This window comes from Carassius gibelio, chromosome B11 (assembly GCF_023724105.1).
Source record: "Carassius gibelio isolate Cgi1373 ecotype wild population from Czech Republic chromosome B11, carGib1.2-hapl.c, whole genome shotgun sequence".
In the NCBI taxonomy this organism is placed as follows: domain Eukaryota; kingdom Metazoa; phylum Chordata; class Actinopteri; order Cypriniformes; family Cyprinidae; genus Carassius; species Carassius gibelio.
In genome coordinates, this window is record NC_068406.1 from 18,942,789 (window position 1) to 18,970,141 (window position 27,353).

General features: G+C 34.6%; 1 protein-coding gene across 2 annotated transcripts; it reads left to right on the top strand.

Moving 5' to 3' along the window:
• Nucleotides 1-3,273: 3,273 nt before the first annotated feature.
• Nucleotides 3,274-26,778, top strand: synpra (synaptoporin a). Of its 2 annotated transcripts, XM_052568637.1 has the most exons (6): nucleotides 3,274-3,397; nucleotides 3,519-3,584; nucleotides 18,329-18,453; nucleotides 22,232-22,430; nucleotides 22,719-22,910; nucleotides 24,649-26,778. In XM_052568637.1, exons 1-6 carry the CDS (start codon nucleotides 3,380-3,382, stop codon nucleotides 24,907-24,909), a joined length of 861 nt encoding a protein of 286 aa, XP_052424597.1. In that variant the 5' UTR covers nucleotides 3,274-3,379; the 3' UTR covers nucleotides 24,910-26,778. The 2 variants fall into 2 exon arrangements, with proteins under 2 accessions (XP_052424597.1, XP_052424598.1); XM_052568638.1 differs by lacking the exons at nucleotides 3,274-3,397; nucleotides 3,519-3,584 and adding an exon at nucleotides 15,591-15,754.
• The last annotated feature ends 575 nt before the right edge of the window (nucleotides 26,779-27,353 follow it).

Sequence of the window (27,353 nt, forward strand, 5' to 3'; positions counted from 1 at the left end):
AAAAACTTATAAAAAAGACAAAAGACAAAAGCACATCACAAAATTACTAAAACCTAAACTAAAATTAAAATAAAAACTGAAATAATAATAATAATAATAATAATAATAATAGCGAATTCAGAATATAAATAAATACTATTGACTATGAAAAAAATACTAAAATAATACTGATGACAAAATTTGCAATTTTGGGTGTGCTATTATATATATATATATATATGATACAGTTTTTCATTTAAAATTTGAGAAGCATATGTTGTTATATGGTTATGTTTTGCATTTCATTTTAGCATGATGGTGACCCATCAGCATGGAAAGAATCAAACCATATTATCCTTTTTCAATGTGGGTTTTTCTTCTCTTGTTATTTTATCCGGCTGCTCAGAACCCTTAGGTATGCACACTGAACCCGTTTTACTGTGGGAGTTGCATGCTTATTCAATGTGGCAACTGTTGGCACAGCAGGAGAAAGAGATCCAGCCATGCTGTAAATGTTGTGAGAGCTGTGTTGCACCTCTCAGACTCTCAGTGCAGGTTAAGTGACTGTCTTGGCTACTGCCATAATTCCTTGGCGAGTGAGCAGCGGTGTGAATCAGAATTATGTTGATTGTTTCCCAGGTCGTTCCATCAGTCCTGAGGTTTATGTCTGCTCTGTTGTACTGCACTTTTCTCCAGATGCCAGTCATCCAGCCTCTTCCCAGGCAGAGAAATTAGGACCGATGAGTGGCACCATGCCACCACACATTCAAATGTTACTGCTGAACCTGAGGCAGTATGGCAGCATAGTAAAAGAGTGTTACATAACATCAGTTACCTATTATATAGTGCACTACAAGTGCTTGAAATGATTGTGGGTTTATATTCATTAAAGTTTTTTAAAGACGCTTTAGTTAAAGCATTAAAGGAATAAGAATTCATCTAAAGCACAGTTGAAGACTCATATAAGAATGTACATACCTCAATTGGAGTTTGTTTGGTTACTTTACTCGTTGACAAACTGTAACTGCAACCTAGTGTTATCTAGTCTAACTACTGAAAACACAGATAAAAATGAGAGTGTGAGGAATAGTTATACAGTACTTGCACACAGTACAGTGAGTAGTTTATATAGGCACTATACAGTAGGTTTTTACAAAAAATTCATTTGAACAAAAAAACAACAAAAAGTAGTAATACTGAAACAAATACAATTTATTCAGTTTATATGTATTCATCTGTTAAACACAGCACACACACATAAATGAAGAATTGTTGAATAAAGTGTTATTTTTGTTTTCTTGGCGCACAAAACGTATACTTGTAGCTTTGCAAAATTGAAGTTGACCCACTGATTTTTCACATGGATTGTTTTACCAATGTTTCAGTTTTCAGTTGTGTTGATGTCTATGCGGGGTCAGAGAGCTCTCAGATTTCATTAAAAACATCTTCATTTGTGTTCCAAAGATGAACAAAACAGGTTTGGAATGACACAAGGGTGAGTAATTAATGACATAATTAAAATTTTTGGGTGGACTAACCCTTTAAGTGATAAAATATAAAACGTTTATTTATTTTATTACCCTGTGGTTTAATATAAAGCACTAAAAATAACCCAAATTTAATTGAAGCTTAATAAAAAAAGTTATATATATTAAAAACAAAACAAAAAAATTACAAAAACTTTCAAATGAAAATGAAAACAAAAATAAAGTCTAATCCAAAATATTAACAAAAAAAAAAAAAACTATAATAGTACAGTGTAACAATAAAATAAGAGAAGAGAATATTCAGAGTGACTGGCACACTGAGTGTAACATGCATGCTCTCAGTAATAAGCATCAAATTGACCTCTGTTTGTCCCTAAAGGCATCTGAACCCAGGTGTTCTGCAGTCTCAGGGTGTGATGAGTTTGGACACCTGTCTGTGTGATGCACCTGTAAGGAATATTCTTAGGCCTTCTTCTGTATCACCAAAATGTATGCATGCAAACAACAGTTATTTGCCATTTCACATACGCTGATCTTGACAGTCCTTCGTTTGCACTGGAAAAGGCTAGGGCAACAGCTGAGATGGCATCAGGTGTGTGCATGTTTGGGTTTTTTCTCATAATAACTGAAAGAACAGTCACCGGGCTAGACTCGACCTTGGAATGGCAGGCAAATGCAGATCTAAATGCAAGTACATACTAATGCACAGTGAACTTTAAATGAACAGTGTCTAATAAAAAACATCTCTTAAGGGCTCTTGTCCCTGTAGGCTTCATTCTGACACTCACACTTCCTGAAGTCTTTTTGCCCTCATTCTCAGTGACTGCTTGAGTCCCTTTAAGCAGTATATGATCTAAGTGAAATTAGGTGTGTGTGTGTGTGTGTGTGTGTTTCAAGCAAGATTAAAAAGTCTATGCCATTCGCGACTTGATTCCAGCTTTCTGACTTTGTATACTGCATATAGCCTATACATGGTGACAAATATAAGCTTTATAAATATAAATAAAAATAAATAAATATAAAAATATACATTTTATTATATGTGACACATTTAGTACACTTTGCTTTTTTATATATAAGAGTTGTACTTCTCTTTCTATCAATATTAAGTCAAGTTGTCTTTTTTCCTTAATAGTTTCATTGAATGGATTTTAAACACAAGCAAACCAAATATTTATATATGCATAGCATAACATATTCATTCATATTTTCATGAAGCTGAGTTGGAATCTGTACTGTGTTTCCACAAAATTAAGTGATCTTCAATCAAATGTTACTGGACATAGAACTACCCTACAAAATACTATGGTAAACTGCATGGTAAACTACATAAAACCCAATGCCTAATAAACGCCTATATGCTACACATGATATATAGATATACAGAGAGAGAGAGAGAGAGAGAGAGAGAGAGAGAGAGTTTCAGAGACTAATTCCCTCTTGAATTTGAATTAGTGTAAAGAATGTTCAAGCCATATTTACCCAACATATTCTGGTCTGAAAAAACTATATTTCATAGTGAAAATCCAACAGAGAAACAGAGAAAAAATATTATGGCCACGGTTCATTTTATCAGACCCAATCCCTGTCTGTCTCTATGGAGGTCCAGAGCGTCTTTAAAGCCGAACACAATCGGCATTTTCCGTACACAGAAAAGGTTTTTGTCGAAGACACTCGGCTCTTTCCCTGGGTACTCGGCTTTTCCGAAGTAGAGGATTGATGAAAGCCGAGGTCTCTCGGCTGTCTTCGTATAGAGAAACGATTAATCCCGAAGTTCCTCGGCTCTTTCCGCACGGAGACGCGATAACAGCCGATTCCTCTCTCTGCGCTCGCGACTCTGACACATCACTCATTTAGCGTTGTTTTGGTTTTGACCTATCCTACTTACAGGCGCATTTCTCTCAAACAAGAAAATGGAAACCGCTAATCAGGTAGAAAATAGCGTTTGTGGATTTGACAATGACGAGACGTTTTAAATGTAGCCTACTGAACTGTGCCTAATCAAACTACATTAAATGACGCTATTGATCGTGTTCATTTGTTTTTAAACAGATTATGTCACTTGGGACATTCCAAGTGCTTAAATTACCTTTGGGATTTATCCGCGTTCTGGAATGGGTAAGTGTGCGTAAAACACGAGTTTTTTCTCTCTCTCTCTCGCGCTCTCTCTCTCTCCTCTTTTCTTCACTTTCCTCAATTGGCTCAATAAACTTGGTCCAGGCATGTGTGAGGGAGCGAGTGATTTTTACTTTTATTATTTCAATCATGTGCTGCAGTCAGTTTTGAATAAGTAGCCTTATTTATAATATGAGTCTTATTCCATTTGCGCGTTTTTATTATAAGCAGAATCCGAATTGACCCTTTTGAAGTTTTCATAAACGTATCATTTATTTAAAACATAATATAAGCGTAAAGTAAACGTAAAATAGTCCTCACTAGTGTAAGTGACATTCTATTGATGTCATGATCAATCCTGTATACATGAACCGAGGTGCTCGGGTTTATATAATGCACCAGCAGTCAATTCATTTCATGGGTTTTGCTGTTACTCACATTCTACTGCTATAAAGAAGCATTTGGTAAATGTAAATGGAGTAAGTTTTAAGATGACATCCAGACTTCATGTCTGAATTGAATGTAAACTGTAAATAGATAATCAGTGAAAGACAGGATTTAGCATTTAAGTCAAGGTGCAGATGACCTTTTTTGCTTTCTGCACGAGGTCTGTCCATGTGTAAGAGAACTGATGATTTAATGTATTTATTCATTATTATTTTACATAATCAGATGTGTTGATGCATCTGCTTTGATATGTATTTCTTGTGTATGTATTGTTCGTCATATTTTGGTGCAGTGTTAATGTAGTGTACAGGGACATGTTAGTTAATACAACGTGTCTCTTGTTTTATACCTTATGTAGCCAGTAAACATTAGTTAAATAATTTTGAATATGATGTATTATGACCATTTTATCCTGTTCAGTTTAAAATAAATCTTCATTGGTGAGTGACTAAATGTCAGTATAGGATTTTTTAAGCTTTTATTTTGAAATGTAACCCCATAACCGTGTTATCCAAAAATGACCGTCCTGCACCTAATTAAAGCCTCTATTGTGAAAACAGCTCAAATGTGTTTTCCCACGGCCATCTGATGAGTGTGGGTCAGGAAAGTGTGTGTTCGACTCGCCATGGTGTCACACTCTGGTGCTCTGACATAATCTTCTTGATGAGACATGTCCAGCTTCTGTGTATTTGTGTCCATCTGTAAGGCTTTCTGCACTGTCAGTGCTGCTATGTGGCTTTAGTACCCTATTATCAGACACTTTGAACAACAGCAGGATTCCCAGGAACAAAAAAAACATTCAAGAAATAGTCTTTTTTAAATGGGATGGTATCGTTAGCGCATGGCAAGACATGCTGAGTGATTGCAGCTAAGTTAATTTACTGTGCTAAAGAAAAAAAAAAAAATCTGTCCTGGACTTAAAAACCTTAGAACTTAGAATAGAATAGAATAGAATAGAATAGAATTACTAAGCCTCTCCAATGCTGTCCCCAATGTTCTCAGCAACACAACTGCAAAAAGTCAATTTATCTCATAGACCTCTTTTTCATCATCAAATGTATGGAGAGGTGAAAATGAAAACATTTACAACACCAACCATAAACGGCTCTGAGCTATGCAAATTTGAGGCAGACATAAGTGGCAATGCCATTTTGGATAATTATTGCAATTGAATGCTGGGGGATTGGATGATGCGATGCATCTTCTCCTGAGGAAATTAATCTCCCTGCTCTCCATTTGAAGTGTCCTCAGAAAAGAGAGAGAGAGAGAAAGAGAGAGAGAGAGAGAGAGAGAGAGAGAGAGAGAGAGAGAGAGAAGCTTATCAGCAGGGAAACATGCAGTCTTAATCACTTTTGGTCACACAGTGGCTTTTCTCTCTGTGTTTCTGTCTGTGTATCTCTCTCTCTCCCTTTCTGCCGGTCTTTGGTTTTGTCTCTGCCTCTATAGTTTCCTCTCTGCCAGGTTTTTTTTTTTTTTTTAACACAGCAATTCCTGCACAGCCATCCTCTTGATATTTGCCCTCTCTCTCATTCTCTCAAAAGCTATTATTTGTGATAATTAGCCAATTATTGAGCTGAAATGACTCAGTAAGACCAGTGACACATATTAAAATGTGCAAAATGATGTATTATATTATATTATGTTATATAATATTATATTATACAGTATATCCATTTTCCAAGAAAAAACACAATACAAATATGCCAAATCTTCAATAATGCACAATATTATTTGTTTACCTGAATATGAAAGCTTGAGCAAAATATCTCAGTGAGCTTGTACAGACAATTCATTTGAAAAGTGCTTCGACCGAGTGGCAGAATTTCACCTGAGACTGAGTAGGCCAGTGTGATTCACTGAAGTAAAGCTGACTGACAGGAGGTTTGTTTTACAAATTCACAGAAGAAAGGTTGGTTTGTCAGTTCACTAGAAAGGTTGACTGGCTGTGGGCAGATGTGCTTTGGCTGCTTGTGTGCAGATGTGCAGAAATTTATCTGTGAAAGCTTGGCTGTCTCTCCGTTTTTCGATCTCACGTCTGCAGTCGCATGAGGCGGCTGTTCCATGACCCACCTTTTTATCACATGGATAAGACAGAACCTGAAGAGCTAAACCGAGTCTTGTGACTTAACATCCAATAAAATATAGTAAATAGTAGAAGTACAACTGTAAAACTTAAAAATCTTCTGGTAAAATCTTTGAATATCCCAATGATTCAAAGAGCATGAATGACAAAAGCCAGAGATACCAGCTCAATCTATATGCATATAAACATACTAAAACCACACAAGCTCAAATATACAGTCGAATTGCATCCTGGTCGGGTGGCCGAGTCTGACTAACCGCTGTGACAGTCACCTCAGGGCAGGGGGAGGGGCTTTGCGGTATCACGTGACCAAGTAGCCATGGAAACTCCATAGGGAGATGGCAAATGAGGAAAAGAAGGAGGACAGTGTTTTACAAAAAATAAAATGAGATTTTATGCCTACTTATGATCAGTGGAGCATACAAAGAGCGCCCAGATACATACTGCCTGTTATAGGCCTGAGTGCATTGTACAGACGGGTAATGAGCTCTGGGAGCATCCAATGAGTGTTCTTCTAATTTCAACACAGATTATCTCATGAAACAACAGGGAGCTGGAAATTTCCTTCCAGTGAATATACTCACTTTTCATAGAGAACCCATTTTGGGTTCCTCAAAGAACCTTTCAGTTTTTTTCTTAAATCGAAGAGTATTTCGATAATCTGAAGAATCTTATCCCACTATAAAGAATGGAAATGATCCATGAATGTTAAAGGCTCTTCATGAAGCCATCAATGCCATTAAGAAACCTTTATTTTTAAGTGTGTAGGGGTCTGAAAATAATCGGAAAGGATACTTTAGGACTTATGCATTCATCAGGTTATCTGGTTAGTGCTAAACCACTGTTGTTAGCCAGTCTGACATCTTCCAAGAAGTGATTGATAGTTCTGTGAGAGAACATGGGATATTTTTACTCTTGCCACATACTGGGAATCATTGGAATGAAGCGTGGCATGAATGCAGTAGTTGGGGGATGGAAAGGTTGGCGGCATTTTAATGTGTGTGTGTGTGTGTGTGTGTGTGTGTGTGTATATATATATATATATATATATATATTATGCGCTTGTGTGTGTGTGTGTTTATGTGCATTCAGCAGCATTTAATCACCTACCAGAAACATTCAGGAAGTGTTACGCTGTCTGAGAGAGAGATGCTGAAGTGTTCTATACAGGCTGAAAGCAGAGTGGTACACAGACGCGTCGCTCTTGAGCATGTGTTGTGTGTGTTCACCCATGGATAAGTGATGAGTGGATGCTTTAATGTGACACAGGTGCATTCTGATCTATATCCACTGACAAAACCAACAAAATAATTTTAAAAAGCAGCGTAAATAGGAAGACTTTGCTCTTTAGAGTTCACTTCTGCAGCTCTCTGTCAGTTGCTATGCTAACTTTTCCAGTTCTTCGTTTCTCCTTTATAAGTTCAGATTGTATCAGATGGTAATAGTTATGATAATAGTAACTATAGAATGTTGTTAGGTGGTTGTCTAAACAACTACATTGTAAAAAATCAATTTGAAAAAAAAAAAAAAACGTAAAAGTTTAAAGCAACCATTTTTGAGTTTTCTCAACTTGTCTTTTGAGTGTAGAACAAAACGTTGAGAAAACTCAAAAATCTCCTGAAACTTTAGAATTTTTTTTACAGAGTAGTCAACTCAAACCCTAGAACTACATTGGGTTAGGGGTATACACTATATTGAGTACATTTTTAGTACTGACATCTTCACCTTCAAACAACTTTTTGTTCAAGGTATTTTTATTTATTTATTTTTTGCATAAAATGCTGCTCATAGGCCAGAATATTAATATAATATTATTAAACTATAATAATAATAATAATAATAATAATAATAATAATAATAATAATAATAATAATAATAATAATAATAAAAACTTTCTAAAATAAAATTACTAAACCTAGAACTGGACTAAAAATAAATTAATGCTAAATGTGAATATTTAAAAAAAAAAAAGGGACAAAAGCACATAAAATTACTAAAATGTAAACTATATATATATATATATACTATATATATACTATATATATATATATATATATATATATATATATATATATATATATACACACACACACACACACATACATTAAACTAATACAAAATAAGAAAATAATACTGATACATAATAAAAAAGAAGAAATAATTATAATTATAATAATAATTGTTATTATTATGTATATATTCTGATATTTAGATATTCTGAGTTGTTCAGTGCTTTAAACACCAGCAGTACCATGTAAAGTTAAATATCTCCTGCCCTCCATTTTTCTTTTCCTTCCATCACTTCCCTCCCCTCTCTCGTGCTTTCTCTCTCTCATTCAGAATAGCTGTGTGTCTATGCAGGCAGGGGGTCTGTTGTAATCTTCTCCCCCTCTCCCCCTCTCTGCGCTCTTCATCCTTGCCCTGCAGAACACAGCTGGGAAAGCTTGATAAACAAGCCACGGCATCGTAACACTCACCCACTGGTAGTCACACCAGTGTGCGTGTGAGAGAAAGAAACTTAGAGCAGAGGGATGGATGAGAGGAGAGGGGGTGGGTGTCCAGAGCTTGAAACGAGAGTGTTTGGGGTATGTGTGCTTGTCTGTTTGAGCAAGCGTGTGCTCATTCATGTGAGAGTGTGCATCTACTGCTACTATTGTTTTATACTGACACTTGTGACACAATGTGGCATTATAATTTTATTTTTATTTTTTTTAATCTAGGCTACAGTGAGGCACTTACAGTGGAAGTTAATAGGGTCAATCTGTAAAAAATGTTATTTTAATATTAATAATATGATGTAATGGTAAAATACAATGGAAAAAACATTTTGAATTAGCTTTTATTTGATATTTTTAGTTTTCATAGTTTTTCGTGATTCAGTGTCAATGGTCACCATTACTGTTTGATTACTAACTTTTTTCAAAATATCTTGTTTTGTGTTTCGCAGAGGTAAAATTAGATGAGTGTGAGAACTTTTTCTGTTTTCTCCCCAGATATTTTTATTTAGCTTCTGTTTTCCATCCATTTCTCATTTTCATTTAGAAAATACCTATAGTTCCATCTGTCCTTGATGACAGTAATAGATAATTTTACAACTTCATTGCCATGATAACATCATGTCTAAAAACCTACAGCTCAAATAATAGACAAGTTTTAACAGGAAAAATAATGTAAGTGCTCGTAAAAAATTATAAGCTTCACATTTCTCATTTCAAATCCTCTAAAAATAGGTCCCATTTAGTATAATTGTAAGCTCCTGGTTGTAACCTCCTTTTTATTTTGAGGGGCATTATTACTTGTGTTAATCAAAATCACAAATGCTGTTGATTAAGCTTAACCCTAATTAAGACTCTTATTAACCTCCACACACACACACACACACAAACCAAAAATGAATCACAGGATGAGTTTCTCTGCTTTAATTACTGCAGATGAGATAAGTAAGTAAGTGGCAGTAGCTTAAGCAGGAACAGATTAGAATATGATCATTATGACTCACCTGCCCCTTCTGGGTCTTGACTGGGTCCCAGAAGTCAACATTATCTGCAGTACAATCGGTATAGTACAGTTATGCGATCAGTCCAGGCTTTTTGACTTGGTGTTTTATATCTAAATGATTTGGTAAGTTATTTACAGTTATTTTCAATTTATTATTATTAAATGTAGTGAAAACAATCCCCTATAAATTTGTCACTGCCTGTGACCGTAACTGCCTATTAATAGCGTTTTGAGGCTCATCTCAATGCTGCCTCTAGATGGCGCTAATTGCTTCATTTTCATTGTAAGATATCACATCCACTATTACATAATCATCCACTTAGACATTAATATACAATTCAGTCTAAATGGCAAAAAGACCAAAAGGGTGAATATTGGTAAAGAAGTTGATTGTTTTCCTAGCAATATTAATGTTAAATGTTACAAGGCTTGAGTTCATGTCTTCTTATGCTAATGCTTTTACCCATTTAAAAAATATTACTTTGTTGCTTAAGATGGAAATTGTTTAAACCTTGCAAACTTTTAAAATGCCACAGCTCAGAGACACCTAAATGTATTTACACTATTTTTATTAATAATTTTCAAAAGAATAAAATATTTCTAAATCTAAATATGTTATTGTATTTTGTATATGTTCTCATTCCATTTTTGATGGAAGTTCCATTTACAGGTTAGTATTTCCTAACTAAAACAGATGGGGGCAGCAGAAGGGTTAATTTGAAGTTATGGTCACAGGGTTTGAAAATAATGACAATGTAAGAAAAGAGAAAAAAGAAAAAAAAAGTACATGTATTAAATGTAGTTAATATGTCCAGTATAGAGTCGGTTTATTTCAATATATTTTAGTTTATTTAGTTTTAATTGTGTTAGAATTTCAAGTTAGATTTAACGAAATGAGAAATACCTCAGTAACTGGCTGAAATAAAAAAACTTTCATTAGACTGAATTTTATTTAGGTTAACAAACATTAATATATATATATATATATATATATATATATATATATATATATATATATATATATATATATATATATATATTAATGTTTGTTAAGCTAAATAAAATTCAGCCTAACCTCATTACAGTGTACAGAATATATATATATATATATATATATATATATATATATATATATATATATATATATATATATATATATATATATATATATATATATATATATATATATATATATTCTGTACAATGTAATGAGGTTAGGCTGAATATATATATATATATATATATATATATATATATATATATATATATATATATATATATATATATATATATATATATATATATATATATATATATATATATATTCTGTACAATGTAATGAGGTTAGGCTGAATTTTATTTAGCTTAACAAACATTAATATATATATATATATATATATATATATATATATATATATATATATATATATATATATATATATATATATATTCTGTACAATGTAATGAGGTTTTCAAGCTTTGAAAACAAAACACCAAGAAAGTACAGTACCATAAAATAAATCCATATGGCAAGTCTGCTTGTTCCACTTCAGACACAGAGCTGTAGTCCCTTTTTTTAGACCTCTATTACATTGAGCTCAGTGCTGAAGCCACATTTAAAAATAAATTACTAGTTCTCTGATGACCATCAGTACACTGTCGATACAGGGCCACCTTTCTGACGTGTTCTACCGATCCACATAAATGAGAAATTGGATTCCTCGAGTCTCTCAGGCTAAGACCATTGGGTTTAAATAAATACTTCCCTCTGTAACTCAATACTAACCACAGAAGAAATTAATTTCAAGCACGGTTTCAAAGGGCTTTTGGTCTGTCTGATACACTCAGCTGTGAAATATGAAAGTGGTAAGATCCAAAGCTCAAACAATGAAGTACCAGCCAAGCACTATGACTTCAGACATCTAAGAGTATTCATCTTATATATATATATATATATATATATATATATATATATATATATAATTTTTTTTTTTTTTTTATTTATTTTTTTTTTTACAGTTAGAGGCACCTGAAATTATGAAAAATTTGACTTCTTCTAATTATATGCTAAATTCACAAAATAACAAGGGTTTTAAATCCATTTCAGCATAGCATATCTCCCACTAGGATGATTTTCTTTATTTACTGCATTCAACCTGTCCTGTTGCTTTTTGGGAATGTGTGTGGATATCTTTGCCCTGTGTGTGTGAGTCAGTGAAGTCTCTGAAGTTGTTTAGCAGCCCTGATTCTGGTGTAGTTCTGGTTTCAGTGAGGCTGAATGATTGACACATCATTAAGGGATTGTCGGAGCTCTTCGCAGTGACACGGTGGTGTAGGGCGTTTTTAAGATGCACGTTTTGAGTTCATTGAAATGCATTTGTTGCCATTGATCTGAGATTGGTTATCCGGATATACTGTAAGGCACAATCAGTACAGAAAAATGGCGACACCATAAATCAAATTTCAGATTAGAGAGATTGACTTCAGTGTGGTTTTATCGGTTCCTTCCTTATAACAATGAGGGTTTTAGGTTCACTTGTGTTTCATGAAGAGCGTTTACATACTCTGTTTATCATAATGCATTACTTTATAGAGATGACTTTAAAAGATAAATTATTGGACAACTATTTCTTATTTTCTTTGCCATAGAAATGGCAAAGAAAATAATAAATGAGCATTTGGCGGTCCTTTAATATTTAAAGGACCGCCAAATATGAAAGCATTTTACATAATGAAGAAATTACCTGAAGAGAATGAACTGTTATAGCTATGGTGTGATTGCTTTTTTTGGATAGACACAAGGGCTTATTATTGGGTTTTAGCCACTACCATCACATTTTTTGTAGTAAAGAATCTGAGTTTCTCTATAGGGATTTGAAGAGTAAGCCACAGGCACATACTATTTGGTACCTTCAACTTTTACCTTACCAGTAGTTCTTCTATTTCTGTTGAAGCTCTTCATCTTAAAATTGAAGTGAGGCATTCCCCAAACCCCAGGTAACTCACAGCCTCCACTGAAGATAGAAGCATGACACAGTTTCTGTTTGACACAGTTTGAAGTCATCTCATTACTCTGAAACTGTGAAGATATTCTGGTGGGGAGAGAGAAAGAGGGAACACCTCTCCTCATTACCAGCTCAACAGGTGCTATGCACATATGGGTCACTGAGAAAAGCGTCTTTTCAACTGGCTGTCGAGCTCCCACACACTGCTCACCTGTTTCACGGGAGTTTCTCACACCTGTCCATTAGATTCCGCTAAAGTCGAGTGTGATTCTGCTGCTGTCAGACACACTTTCATTTGATTGCATCAGCACAGGTTTGGACTCCTTGTGGTGTGTGTATAAATCCTTCACAATAGGATCTCAGCTTTTGGACTGGACAAGTGGAGTCTAAAAGGCCACACTGGGGAATCCTTAGGCCGGGCATACACTGTGCGATTTTTGTCTGACTTTAAGCTGATTTGTCTTTTTTGATTCAGGAAGAATTTCAGCTTTCTTTTGATGTGCAGTGTGCAGGGGGTAACGAGAGGAAAATAGCCTCTCCCGACCAGCAGTTGGATGGTCAGAGGATTTTCTGGCAAGTCAGATATTTTAGTCGCCCCTCGTAAGAGTATTTGAAGTGGAGCTATGAAATGACTGGCCTAAATTTAATGGGGAGTTTTCCTCACAACGTGTAGATGGTCACCGTGATTTTGCCAAGTAAGACATGTTCCTGGATCAACATCTTTTGTTGATCCTGGATCAACATTACTGACAAAAATACAGACTTAACCCAATCCCTACCTTAAACCTATAACCTTACCCATAATTTATTCCTAAAATTAGAGGGAAATGATAGCTGATTAAAAAGGGTGTAGATGCCCCTAATCCTGGTTGTAAGCCTAAAACTGACATTTCCTGAAAAGTGATCTCTCAAATTGTATTGGTTGATTGGAATGATGTTCCTGGATAAACAAGGATGTTGATCCAGGAACATGTTGTACTTGGTCAAATCATGTTCACTGTGTGTAGACTTTAATAAACACAACCTATTAGGCAGTCCAATGTTATTTTGCCGTATAGTGTGAGCAGTCCAGATGCAGCTTGTCGATTGGACTGTATAGTGTTAGAAAATAAATCCTGAGCTTTGACTTGAAGTTGCATGCTATTTACTTGCAGAGTTGGAGTCAGTATTTAACAAAAACTTTGATGAAATTGCATAGGGTATGCACAGCCTTAAGCCCCATTCACACCGCCAGTGACAGAGCGACATTCTCCCATTAATTTTCACTGGAAAGCTGGTGACTTCCAGCGACACGAGCAACAGTGACCATTGGCGACGGAATGTGGGTATGTCAAGTGATGAGAGTCAAGCGACAAAAGTTTTGGAAAGTTTTTGCTGGTGTGAAGTTCAGCAGCAGTTTTGGTATGTTGAGGTGTTCTAATACACACGTGAGACTCAAATTCTTATTTCCATTACTTAGACATAAGCTTCATTGTTAATGATTGTAGCTTTTCCAAGTTACTTTGGCATGATATGTGAGCAGGCATTTTGTGGTTAGCCTTGAGAAGGCATCATTGTTTTTGCCATAATGACAGGCCAGTGCTGTCTTATATTAAGAGCTGTGGTAATTAATCATGTGGTTTATTAGCAGGGGTGGCATTTTCTACACATCTGAAATAGGCATCTACATGACATTGCAATAAACTCTAAAGCTGTTATCGTCATGTCATCTAACATTCTCAAAACATACAACACTATTGCAGTGATGCACAGTGTACTGCAGACATTATTTCCAACCCTAATTAAACACACCTGTCTGTAATTTACAAATAATTCTAAACACTGTGATATAATAAGCTTGTTCTGTTTTATAAGGGTTGGAACTAAAGTCTGCAGGACACTGGCCAGTTAAAGAGTTCTGCTTAAAACCTCAATCCTGAAAGGATGAAACACAACATTATTTATTTATTTATTTATTATTGTTATTATTATTAATTTATTTTTTTTGGTTACACTATATTTTAAGGTCCAATTAACAAACCATTAACCTTGACTTTTGCCCTAAACTCCTAATTTGGTGCTTATTAATAGTTATAAGGTAGTTGTTGTTGGGTTGGATTAGGGACATAGAACATGGTCATATATAGAATATGTGCTTTATAAGTACTAATACACAGCCAATGTGTTAATAATATAGTTAACAGTGAAAATTGTTCCTTATACTAAAGTTTCTATACTATAACACATTTTAGGGCTTTGAAACTTTAGAAAAATGGCATATACTTTAATAAGTATCTTTCTGTATCATCACAAAAGGGGAAAAATGCTCATCCCGTCAAGGACAAATACATAACAGTATAATATATATATATATATATATATATATATATATATATATATATATATATATATATTGTGTGTGTGTGTACATTAGTAATAAAAGGTCCTTTATTCCTATATTATATAATATTAGTTATATATATTTTTGAAAATATATTTTTAAAACACATAATCAATTCATTAGTTGTTAAAGAAAAAAATCTTTATAGTTTAAGTCCAAATGTGTACAACATTTTTGAGGGACACACAGTTTTTAAAAACAAAAATATTCTTGATTTTATCAAACTGTGGTTGAAAAACTGCATAATAGGGTGGACAACAAATGAATCAAAAATCTGAAAGTGCAATATAACATTTTAACAATTAAATAACTTTCACCATATTAGCATTATTTAAGACATTTCTCAGAAGTAAAACTAAATCGAGTCTATGTAGCTGAGACTGTCGCTTATTATTACTGGTGATTCACTCAGACCACTGTGCTACAAATCTCTCTGCATGGACAATCTCATTTATTTCAATGCAAAACTGAAGCATTTAGTGTCCAGTATGATATGTGACTTCATTGTGAAGTGGTTTGGGGAGACCCTCTGTGTGTTTGTGACTCTAGATCAGCCCCCCGTCCTCAGAGCAAAAGAGGGAGTGCAGGGTTATACTTAGAGAGCACGGCAGAAGCACCATCCCTCTCCTGAGCTCACATTCCCCCCTTCACCATCCACACTACAAGACGAGCAGAGAGAGACGTGGAGAAGATACATCTAATATGTTCTGAAGCTGGATTTCTCTTTTGCTTTTAAATGTGTATGGTCATATTTGCTCCGGTAAGTCCTGGCTTCACAATCTCTGTATATCTCGTAGCAGCCATCAGATGTAACACGGTTATAGAGTTAAACTGACTTCATATTAACCATCTTCTATGGTTGTTTTTCTTGTAAGATGTGGAATTTTTGTGAGATTTGTCATGCAGTTTCTTGTAAAACAACAGTAAGACTCCAGTTCTCCCAACATCCCATTCATTGGAGACCTTTTTAGGTGCTAACATTTGCTCTCATCATTTGTCTGAATCATTCGTAATTCAGAATGGGTGAAATGTCTATTTCTGTTAGCTTATGAATGAGTCATTGTTCACACTCAATGAAATATGGTGTTAAAAAGGCGATTTAGTTTCCAGTTTTTCTTGCAGAGTAGAAGAAGAGGTCCTTGGATTCGCACTGTATCTATGCCATTGTTTTTTTGTTTTTTTTTTGGTTTACTAGAAAAAAAGCAAGAATTTCTGTAGTTGAATGGATTGTTGTGATTAGGTTGAGGAGGTTCATTGCATATCTGTCTTTATGTTACCATGGTGACATTCTGGTTATTAATCGTTGAAGGTATCATGTTTGAAACCTGTATCCTGAATAGACTTTTAAAGTAATAAGATTGTAAAACTATTAAAAATAGACTGATAAAGGAGTGAATATTAAAAAGTTAAGCAAGATTTATTGTCCAATATGAATATATAATATGCCCTAAAAGAGCTTCTGAAGTCTGAAAAACTCTCTTAAATGTTGGTTTCCGATATTTTCTCATCTGATTTTGTGGAAAATCTGTAAAACATATTTAAATATGGTATATATTTTAAAATGTTATAGACTACCTTTCAAATACAAATCAATCATTCAAAAGTTTGGGGTCATTAATAATTATTCATGTTTTTGAAGACCGGCTTTGTTTATTTGATCAAAAATACTTTAAAAACAGTGATAATGTAATGTAAAAATTTGACAATTTAAATTACTCTTTTTAATATTTTTTTTTATTTTAATAGATTTCAAAACGTAATGTGTTATGGCAAAACCTTCAGAAATCATTTTAATATGCTGATTTGATGCTTAAGTAACATTTAATATTAACATGTCTTATTTCAACATTATATGTAGAAACGGTTCTGGGTATAATTGTTTTGTGCAAACTATGCGCACATTTTTCCAAAATTATTTTATAATTAGATAGCTTAAAAGAATAGCATTTATTTGAAATAGAAACCTTCTGTAACATGATAAATGACTTTACTGTCACTTTTGGTCAATTTAATGTGTGCTTCAAAAAAATTAAAGTTTTTGAACAGTAATATGTCATTTAAATGTTGATTTCATGTTGTCCTGTTTGTTTGAGTGGCCTGACAGAATTATAGAAACAACAAGTGGTGTGAGTCTTTTTGTATTATCATTGTTACATTGCCTGACACTTTATTAAATCATTAATGTCGTTCAGCTAAATAATGATTTTGAATAATATTATAAAAAAACAAACAAATAAATAATGAACTTTGAGCACTATATTGATCAGTGCGCTTTCATTCTTTCACATTATGGTCTCTCTTGAATTTTGAAAATATGCTCATCATTGATTTTTTCAGGCAAATCTGCAGAATGACTTGTATATGGGTTCACTGAGATGTATTACCTCCACAGAGAGCCTATTCTCTTATCAGTGTCACAGAAATGTGTTTTATGCTAGTGAATTTAGCTCTCAGACAGCTTGAGCATGTGCTTAATAAGACTAGCCTTCACAATAGATCCATGGCCTAAATAAAAAGGGGTAATGGATGTATAAAGAGAAAAACTTCGAGAAGGAATGGGACAGAGGCAGGTATCTGGAAAGGTAAAAGAGAAAAATGTTAAGAGAGACTGAGAGACAGAGAGACAGAGAACACCTCTTGGTGAGTGTCGTTTCTATTATGAATGATGCTCAGGCCTCATAATTTCACACACATCCTTTGCAAATGTGCTTGACACTCCGGATGAGAATTAATTGCTTGTTTACCACGGCTCAGACTTAACTGAAATTGATCAGCCTCACATTACTGCTGCTAATCCAGTATTTAAATAAAATAATGGTGATTAGAGCAACTCTAATAGTAAGACGATGTCTTTTAAGCACTTTTCTTTTTATATAACATTAACATGGAACTTTTATAATGAATGCTGGTAACGTCATTTCAGGTCGGGGCAATGCTTACAAAAACTTTTGTCTTCTTCTGTAATTAGACTTACGATAAAATAATATGTCATGAAAAAGAGTTTGTTGTCTGAAATGATGTCACATCTCTGTTACGTTAAAACTAGTTTATAGCACATATGACCATATGAGAGATTATTGATGTAAGTTTGTGTTTTTCAAGTTTGGAAAGAATCGGTTGAATGAATGAATGAACTGACGAACGACTCACTTGTAAAAACAATTACTTGGAGCAACCTATACTGGCTTAACAATGTAACCCACAGAACTCTGCATTTTGAGCAAATTAATAATATTAATAACAATTATTTTAACTAATAACTTAGATTTCCATAAACTGATACAATAATGTCATGATTCTTATATTAACTGTTGTGCTTGTTATATTCCATTAGCTTTTTGCCATTTTTGCATTTGCAACATGTGGAGGCTACTCTGGGCAACTGCGGGTTAGTGTGGACTGCATCAACAAGTCAGACAGCAACCTCAGTATTGGCATCAACTTTGCTTACCCATTCAGGTAAGGCTAATTTAAAGCACCCCTGCATATTATCTGCAGAGCAATAGAGAGATAATTGCCTGGCTTTAATTCTATACTCTAATACACAGGAGCATTTGATTATGTGGTAATGGTTTCATCTTTATATTCTCTGTGTGCCGTCAGTTACAAGATTTGTCTCCTGGCGAGCACAGTTGGATTCAGTGTTTTTAATGGAAACATGATTCACAGCATCAGAACTAATTTTTTTAATGAATTGATTGTGCTAATTGGGCAGATTTTCAGGTTCACTATAATATTTTTTCATTCAACATAGATTGTTCATACATTACAACAAAATTTATGGTTTTATATACTACTATTGCTATATGTCTATATGATAGACATACACACACACACACACACACACACACACACATATATATATATACTATATATCCAAAGTGACTTATATCAACAAAAGAGCAATGATTAGCTTATCACAGTATAGCAAGACTTTTTTTATTATATAATAAATAAAAAGAAAACATAGAATAGAAAAAGAATAGAGCAAGCTAGTGTTAGAGGCTTTTGTTAATTGTATAATAAATAAACAGATAGAATACAAAAAGATCGGAGAAGCTAGTTTTAGTTTTTTCTTTTTTTAAAGAAGACAAGCACTTAGAAAATGTATAGATTGCATGCCTAAAATGGGCAAGTTTTATTTTATTTAAGAATATAATTAGAAATGAAGTGCTAGAGTTAGAGGGTGAAATGAAGATGGAAGATATGTATTTCTAGCCGATTCTTGGAGATGGCTAAGGAGTCAGCTGTTCAGATTAAGTCTCACCAGTAGGGAACATTTCATTTAAAAATCTGTGAAAGTGATTTTGTGCCTCTTTGGGATGGCACAATAAAGCAATGCAAGCTTCTAGAGGGCACATAAGTCTGAAGTAATAAATTTACGTAAAGGGGTGCAGACCCAGTGGTGGTTTTGTAGGCAAACATTAATGCCTTGATTTTTATGCAAGCAGCTATTTGTAGCCAGTGCAAATTTATAAACAAGAGGTGTGACATGCATTATTATTGGCTCATTAAAAATGAATCTTGCTGCCGCGTTTTGGATTAATTGTAAAGGTTTTATAAAACTGTCTGGAAGACCTGCCAAGAGAGCATTGCAGTAATCCAGCCCAGACAGAACAAGAGCTTGAACAAGGAGTTGTGAAGCATGTTCCGAAAGAAAGGGCCTGATCTTCTTGATGTTGAATAAAGCTAATCTGCAGGACTGGGCAGTTTTAGCAATGTGTTCTGAGAAAGTTAACTGATCATCAATCACAACTCCAAGATTTCTGCCAGTTTTTGAAGGAGTTATGGTCGATGTGCCTAACTGGATGGTGAAATTTGGATGAGATTTTATGAAACCCCAAGCAGTTCTGTTTTAACAAGGTTGAGTTGAAGGTGATGGTCCTTCATCCAGCAAGACATGTCTGTTAGACCAGCTGAGATGTGAGCAGCTTTCATTGGATCATCAGGATGGAATTGAGAGGTAGAGTTGAGTGTCATCAGCATAGCAGTGATATGAAAAGCCATGTTTCTAAATGACAGAACCTAGTGATGCCATGTAGACACACAAGAGAAGTGGTCCAGGAACTGAGCCTTGAGGCACCCCAGTAGTTAGATGTTTTAACTTAGACACCTTACCTCTCCAAGATACTTTGAAGGACCTATCTGATAGGTAAGACTCAAACCTCTGGAGTGTGTTTCCTGAGATGCCCTTTGCCAATAGGGTTGACAGGAGGAACTGGTGGTTAACCATGTCAAAAGCAGTAGAAAGATCCAGCAAGATAAGTACTGAAGATTGGAATTCACTCTTAACAGTCTTAGGGCTTCAACAACTGAGAGGAAGCCAGTCTCAGCTGAAAGTCCACTTATGAATCCAAACTGGTTGCTGTCGAGGAGGTTGTTCTGTGTAAGAAAGGCAGAGATTTGTTTGAACATAGCTCGTTCAAGTGTTTTTGCAATGAAAGGAAGATGGGAAATCGGTCTGTATTTCTCTAAAAGAGATGGGTTAAGGGTGGGTTTCTTAAGTAGTGGGGTTATAGTTTCAAAGAGCATGCGAGAGTTAGACGAATTGTTAATTTTGTTATGATAGTATGTCTTTTTAACAGTGGATACATTAGCAGAGAAGGAAGAGAGAAGTGACTGATACACATTAATGTCAGTAGGATTTTTTGATTTGCGCCATACCCTTTCAGCAGCCCTGTGTCGTTCTTGGAGAATATCAGACAGCCAAGGGGAAGAAGGGTGGTACGGGTGGCCTGGAAGACAAGTGGCAAACAGTGTCTTAACAAGATGTAAGAGTGGAGCAGAAACTATCAGTAGCACTGTTAGCATCAAGAGATGATAACTGTTTAGCGGGAGGAAGTGAAGATAAAACCATAGCAGACAGGGTCAGAAGGGTGACAGTAAGCATAAAGGTTACGTCGAAAGATGACATGTGGAGAGGAATGTGATGTGTCAGGAACCATGTTGAGGAGGAAGTGATCCATGCTGTGCAGTGGAGTAACCAGTACAACGTCAATGTCATGTGTAAATATGGTCCAGTTGGTTGCCTGATTCGTGAGTAGCCATTTTGTTGTAAGATCAAAAGAGGCAAGCAGAGTGTGGAAGTGGGAAGTCTAAAGCCCGGGGTTTATCTAGGTAAATGTTGAAGTCTCCAAGCATAGTTAGGGGAGTACCATCCTCAGGAAAGGTTGAGAGCTGCACATCTAATTCATCCAAGAAGTTACCTTGTGGTCCTGGGGGTCGATAAACAACTACAAAATGGATTTTAAAAGGGTGGGTCAAAGTGACTGAATGTAATTCAAAGGAGCTGTTAATACCCGGAGAAGGTAAAGCAATACATTTCCAATCATTAGAGATAAGCAGACCTCTGCCTCTTCCAGTCATTTCAGTTTTTTTTTTATATTTTCATTTTATTTTACTGAAATTACATTTCATTTAAAATGAATTAAACTTCCATACATTTAAAACAAAGTATGTTTTAAATTTTATTTCATTTTGTGATATTTTGTATACAGTATAGTAGAGATATAAAATTTGATTCGTTAATCTATTTAATCAGTGAATCTAAGTGCATTCAGTGCTTTCATAACCCAAATACATGTAGATAATGGTTGATTATCAGATTACCAGTTGACAATTTAATACATTTTCCATATTTCCAGTGGCATTTGTATGTTTGAATAAATTAATGTTTTAATAGAAGATTTAGAAGGTTAAGCCATATCTTCCGTTTAGCAATTTCAAAGATGAGAAATTCTTTGCACTCAATAAAGAGGTTGACACATACACTAGAATCACGCACCAGATCCTGTCTTCATTGTTATCCATTGTGGTAAGAGAGTTGAAGTCATATGCTGTCAGTTTAAAGAACAGAAGACAATAGAGTTCTGTAATGAATCACCACCTTAACTTAAATGTTTCTGACAAGACTACATCTCTTTTGTAGTCTCAAATAATATGTGTCCAAGTTGTTGTTGTTTTCCCTAAAAGGTCAAGCAGAAATGCAAGATGCCCACAGCAATGTGATGCTTTGAAGTAGCCCTAAGATCTCACTGTATTCAGTAAAGCTGGGCTTCAACTTTATAGTTATCAAAGGAGGACAAGGCAGATATAGAAAAGAATGAAAGTGACCTTATGACAGAGACTATATCTTAATATCCAGTGTTAGTTATTAAATGCTGACACTGAAGTATACCTAGTCTAACCACAAATTGTATTAAAAATGTATCATGTTTCTGTGCCTTACATGAAACAGGTTGAACCGGGTGGAATTTGATGTGCCAATGTGTGAGGGAAGGAGACAAGAGCGACTTTACCTGATTGGAGACTTTTCCTCCTCTGCCGAGTTCTTTGTCACCATTGCTGTCTTTTCCTTCCTGTACTCCCTGCTGGCTACTGTGGTCTACATCTTTTTCCAGAACAAGTACCGTGAAAACAACCGTGGCCCTCTCATTGTGAGCCCTGGTGTTATGTTAGACAAGCTAAATGCTTGAATCTCTGTTGAAGCCTTGCTATTAGAGAAGATTAATAGACAATACATGAGCTGGTGTTTATACTGTAAAATGCACACGCAAAATGTAGTCATACTTAGCATAATGTAATTCATGCATGCTTGCAAATCATAGTAATTAAGTGTAGAGCTTTTAGTGTGTAATTATTTTAGTGATAAAATTTCTTGTAATTAGCTACAGAGTTTAAAATGAAATACATGTACTGTAACATGCTTTCTTGATGCTCCCCAGGACTTCATAGTGACGGTGGTGTTCTCATTTATGTGGCTAGTAAGTTCATCTGCTTGGGCAAAAGGTCTTTCAGATGTAAAGGCGTCGACTGATCCAGATGAGGTGGTTCTGCTCATGTCTGCATGTAAGGTGCAGACCAACAAATGCAGCTCAGTGTACGGACCCAGATGGTCTGGCCTGAACACATCTGTGGTACGGCATGAGTTACTCAGTTTACACCACTCTAGCAACATACAGTTTTGGCAAAAGTATTGGGACACTCCTTTCTGATGAACAGGTTTGTCTACTTTAGTAATTTCCATGAGTACAAATCTTTATATTAAAGCATATAATGATGTTCTTGGGCAATGGTTCACTGGAGAATCCCTAACACTGCACATTTTAGATGTCTCCCTATTTAAACACACTTGATTCAACTCATCAGCCCATTAGTGAAGACTCCAAGACCTCAAATGTGTGTGTCAGATAAGAAAGACACCAAAAGCGTGCAGTGTTGGTGGTTCTCCAGGACCAGGATTGGGAACCACTGTTCCAAGGAATTCTTCTAATTTTATGGCAACAGTTTGGACAGGGCCTTTTTTTTATTTTAACATGACACTGACTCTATGCATAAGGCAAGGATAAAAAAGAAGTGATTGATTCAGTCAGTGTGGAAGAACATGACTGGTGTGTAGAAAGCAAAGTCCTAATCCCAGTTAAACACCTCAGGTGTGACTTTAAATGCAGACTTTGAGCCAAAAACTCATCACCAAACACCAATGACTTGTAAATACACTATATGGACAAAATACTTTTTTTTTTTTTTCACACTGTGGCAATAAAGATGGAAACATAATTAATGTATTTAAATTTTTTAATTTAATCTATGTTTAAACAGTTTTGGAAGTGTCCAAAATGACTGTACCCATATGTGCAAGTCATTGGTGTTTGGTAATGAGTTTTTGGCTCAAGGTCTGCATTTAAATTCACATCAGAGGTGTTCAGCTGGGATCAGGACTTGGCTTTCTGCAGACCAGTCAAGTTCTTCCACAGTGACTAAATTTTATTTTATTTTTTTAAACCTTTGACTTATACACAGATGCATTGTCATGTTAGAATAGAAAAAAGTCCTGTCCAAACTATTTCTATAGAAGTCCACAGTTCCCTTTAATATAATTATGTGCATAAACACTACGATTTGTTCTCTTGGAAATTACTAAAGTAGTCAAACCTGTTCATTAGAAGGGGGTGTCCCTATACTTTTGGCAATTTAGTGTATGTTACTTGTATTTGGGTGTTTAATCTTTCATTTACAACCCTTAAAGGGATAGTTCATCTAAAAAAGGAAAATGACCCCATGATTTACTCACCCTCAAGTCATCCTCCAAGGTGTACATGACCTTCTTCTTTATGGCGAATATAATCGGCGTTATATAAAGAAATGTCCTGCCTCTTCCAATGTCCAGTGAATTGGGCATTCAAGCAGATGGCATAGAATGTAGTATTCACTTCAGAAGAGCTTTGTTAACCCCCAGAGCCGTGTTGAACACTTTTTTTATGATGGATGGATGAACTTTTTAGGGCTTCAAAATATTGTCCCCCATTCACTGACATTATAAAGTTATGTCATTTTTTATATAACTCTGATTGTATTAATCTGAAAGAAGAAAATAATAAACACCTAGGATGGCTTGAGGGTGGGTAAGTTTCCATTTTTGGATGAACAATAAAAATAATTAAAATATTAAATAAATGTATTCATACAAATATTTTTAAATGTGTTATAATATGCAATATTGAAAATCAATTTTTTTTTTACATTTAAGAATTATTTCTTACATTTTAATTACATTTAAATATTTAATATTTTGTTGAACTGCTGAAGTTCTTTGGTTTCATTCAACTAGAATAAAACTATCTCTTGTATTCATCAAGGCATTTTTTTCCACAGGTATTTGGTTATTTGAACTTCGTGCTGTGGGCTGGAAACATCTGGTTTGTGTTTAAAGAGACAGGATGGCACAAGGGAGGTGCAGCAAGGTACCCTGCCTCATCCTCAGAAAAACAAACCACAGCCTTCAACCAGCAGGTCTACAACCAGGGAAGCTTTGATCAGTCAGGAGGTGCTTTTACTGGAACGGGGGACTTTGCCCAATCAGAGTACAGCCAGGTGGGGAATTATGGTGGGCCTATCTCCTACACCAATCAGTAATGCCCTCTGCCTCTCTGTAATCCCCTAACACAGGGGACCCATTTCTAAGGGCAAAGTTCAACACTGAGCACAAGAGAAAAGGAAAAGATTAGTTTAACAGATAAATTAAAATGCATCCTTTATTTCTGATTATATAACTAAATAAAGGCTTGATTGTTGAGAATACAAATACAAATAAAGTAAAATTAATCAAATAAATTATAAAATAAATGACAGGGATCTTCAGATGTATTGTATGGTTTTTGACTTTACCCGTCCATAAATTTTACTGAAATATCACTGTTTACTTAATAAAGGTCATTGCATCCAAATGGGAAACTCAGTGCAATAGTTCTTGCAGGGAACTCTGCAAATCCATGGTTTCCACTGAGATGATGCATCTCAAAGACGGGGAAAAATGAAGAGTTTACAAAAGTGATATTATGTCACTATGACCAAAAGTTTTTAGAGACAGCCCATTTGCTATCTAAACAGTATTTCTGCTTCATTTGAAACTGAACCGATTTTTAAAATGATTCCTATTTGTCAAATTCTCCATTAGAGTTTTTTTAAGTGTGTAGGCGGCCATAAAGTCAACATGAATTGATGTCTGCAACTTATTTTACTTCCATATTGTGACATATCTGGAGCCATAACAAATATGAAATTGCTAAAACAATAGCTATTCAGTCACTGGTTAACACCATCCACCACTATCCATCGCTACAAGAAAGTCATTTCAGAGGCAGAACAAATTTACATTTTCATGAAAGTTTACAAAGAAACATTTTTGTCAAGCTATTTAAATTTATTTTAAATAACATTCACTGTAAGAGCATGAATATACATTAAGAAAGATTTCATGTTGATTTCATGTTGACTTTTAAAGAAACAGTTTACCCAAAAATGAACTCATCCTCAGGTCATCCAAGATGTAGATTAGTTTGCTTTGTAACACCCCTCCAGGGGGCAATTACAAGTTTGTTTGTTACAAACATTCTGCTTTTCACTTTCCAAGATGTTCATTAATGGACTAAAGTGATGTTAATAACTGTTAAATTATCGTGATGTTTTCATGGGCTGTTTGGACTCTCATTCTGATGGCACCCATTCACTGCAGGAGATCCATTGGTGAGCAAGTGATGGAATGCTAAATATATCTTTACATCTTTTCCAATCAAGGAACAATCTCATCTACATCTTTGATTCCCAGAGGGTGAGTAAATTTTCTGAGATTTTTCAATTTTGGGTGAACTGTTCCTTTAAGTCATCATCTAGTGTAGGTGATGCAGGTTTTTGTAATTTACAGTATATAGCAGAGATTAATTTGTCAGTATAAATGTTAGATTACTGTTTGTTGGGATTCTGGATTTCTTATTTCCAGAATAATGTCATGCCAGTGCTTGTTGGTTTGGTGTTTGCACTATTGTGTTTCCATATTTACTGTATATGACTCTTTAATGTTTGCACTGTATTGATGAACTGCATGAAGTTGTGCCATATTAACCTTTTTCAATTTCAGTTTCAGTTTGTATATCATTTCTCTCCCCACTAACAGGGCCATATCGTCTGTTCTGTGGCCTTTATTATGATCACAAGGTGATTGACATACAATCAATACTTAATTTTCTTACTTTCTTCTGTATTTTCCTATTCTTTATCTGTTAATTTTAACGCATGAGGCTTTATTAACCACAAAGACTATAAAGCAAGACCAAAAAAAAAAAAAAAAAAAAAACCTTTCCAATACATGTTAAAGTTATTGTTCTGGTTCCTGTTGCATTTCAATGTGAATGAGTTTCTGTCTTGATAGTTGCATTTTTGATCAGTGGATGTGAATGCTTTAATGTATTTTGTGCAAAGCCAATAAAGATGTTCTCCATTCCTCTAGACTGAACGTACTGCAGTGTTTTCTGTTCTAAGAACCGTCATCGTATTGATGAATCATCAGTCCACAACAATGAACCAGTTGTTTCAATAATATTCATAGGAATTCGATGACTGTCTGACTGCCATTTATTAATAGACAAAGTCAGTAATCAGATCTAAATTTATCAGGAGCAGGCAATTCCTAAAACAGAGCAGTATACAAATCTCTTATCTTATTTCTCATTGACCTTGCTTATATAAAATTTGTGATGACAGTTCCTATCTTGTGTCTATACAGAAATTGTCATTCAAAACTAAACCTATGCTGATGAATATTGATTGGTTAAGAAATTAGTCAACTAGTGACTATTACAGTCTTCTGCAAAAATAAAAATAAATTATGTAGTGTGGCATATCTATATATATATCTATATATATCTATATATATCTATATATATATATATATATATATATATATATATATATATATATATATATATATATATATATCTATATATATCTATATATATATATATATATATATATACACACACACACACACACACACATATGTATGGACACTTTTATATGTCAGT

Excerpts from the sequence above, each read along its gene's own strand:
- synpra (XM_052568637.1), top strand. Across the intron at positions 18,454-22,231 it reads AACTTTGCTTACCCATTCAG|GTTGAACCGGGTGGAATTTG; the intron begins GTAAGGCTAATT and ends TACATGAAACAG. Across the intron at positions 22,911-24,648 it reads CTGGCCTGAACACATCTGTG|GTATTTGGTTATTTGAACTT; the intron begins GTACGGCATGAG and ends TTTTTTCCACAG.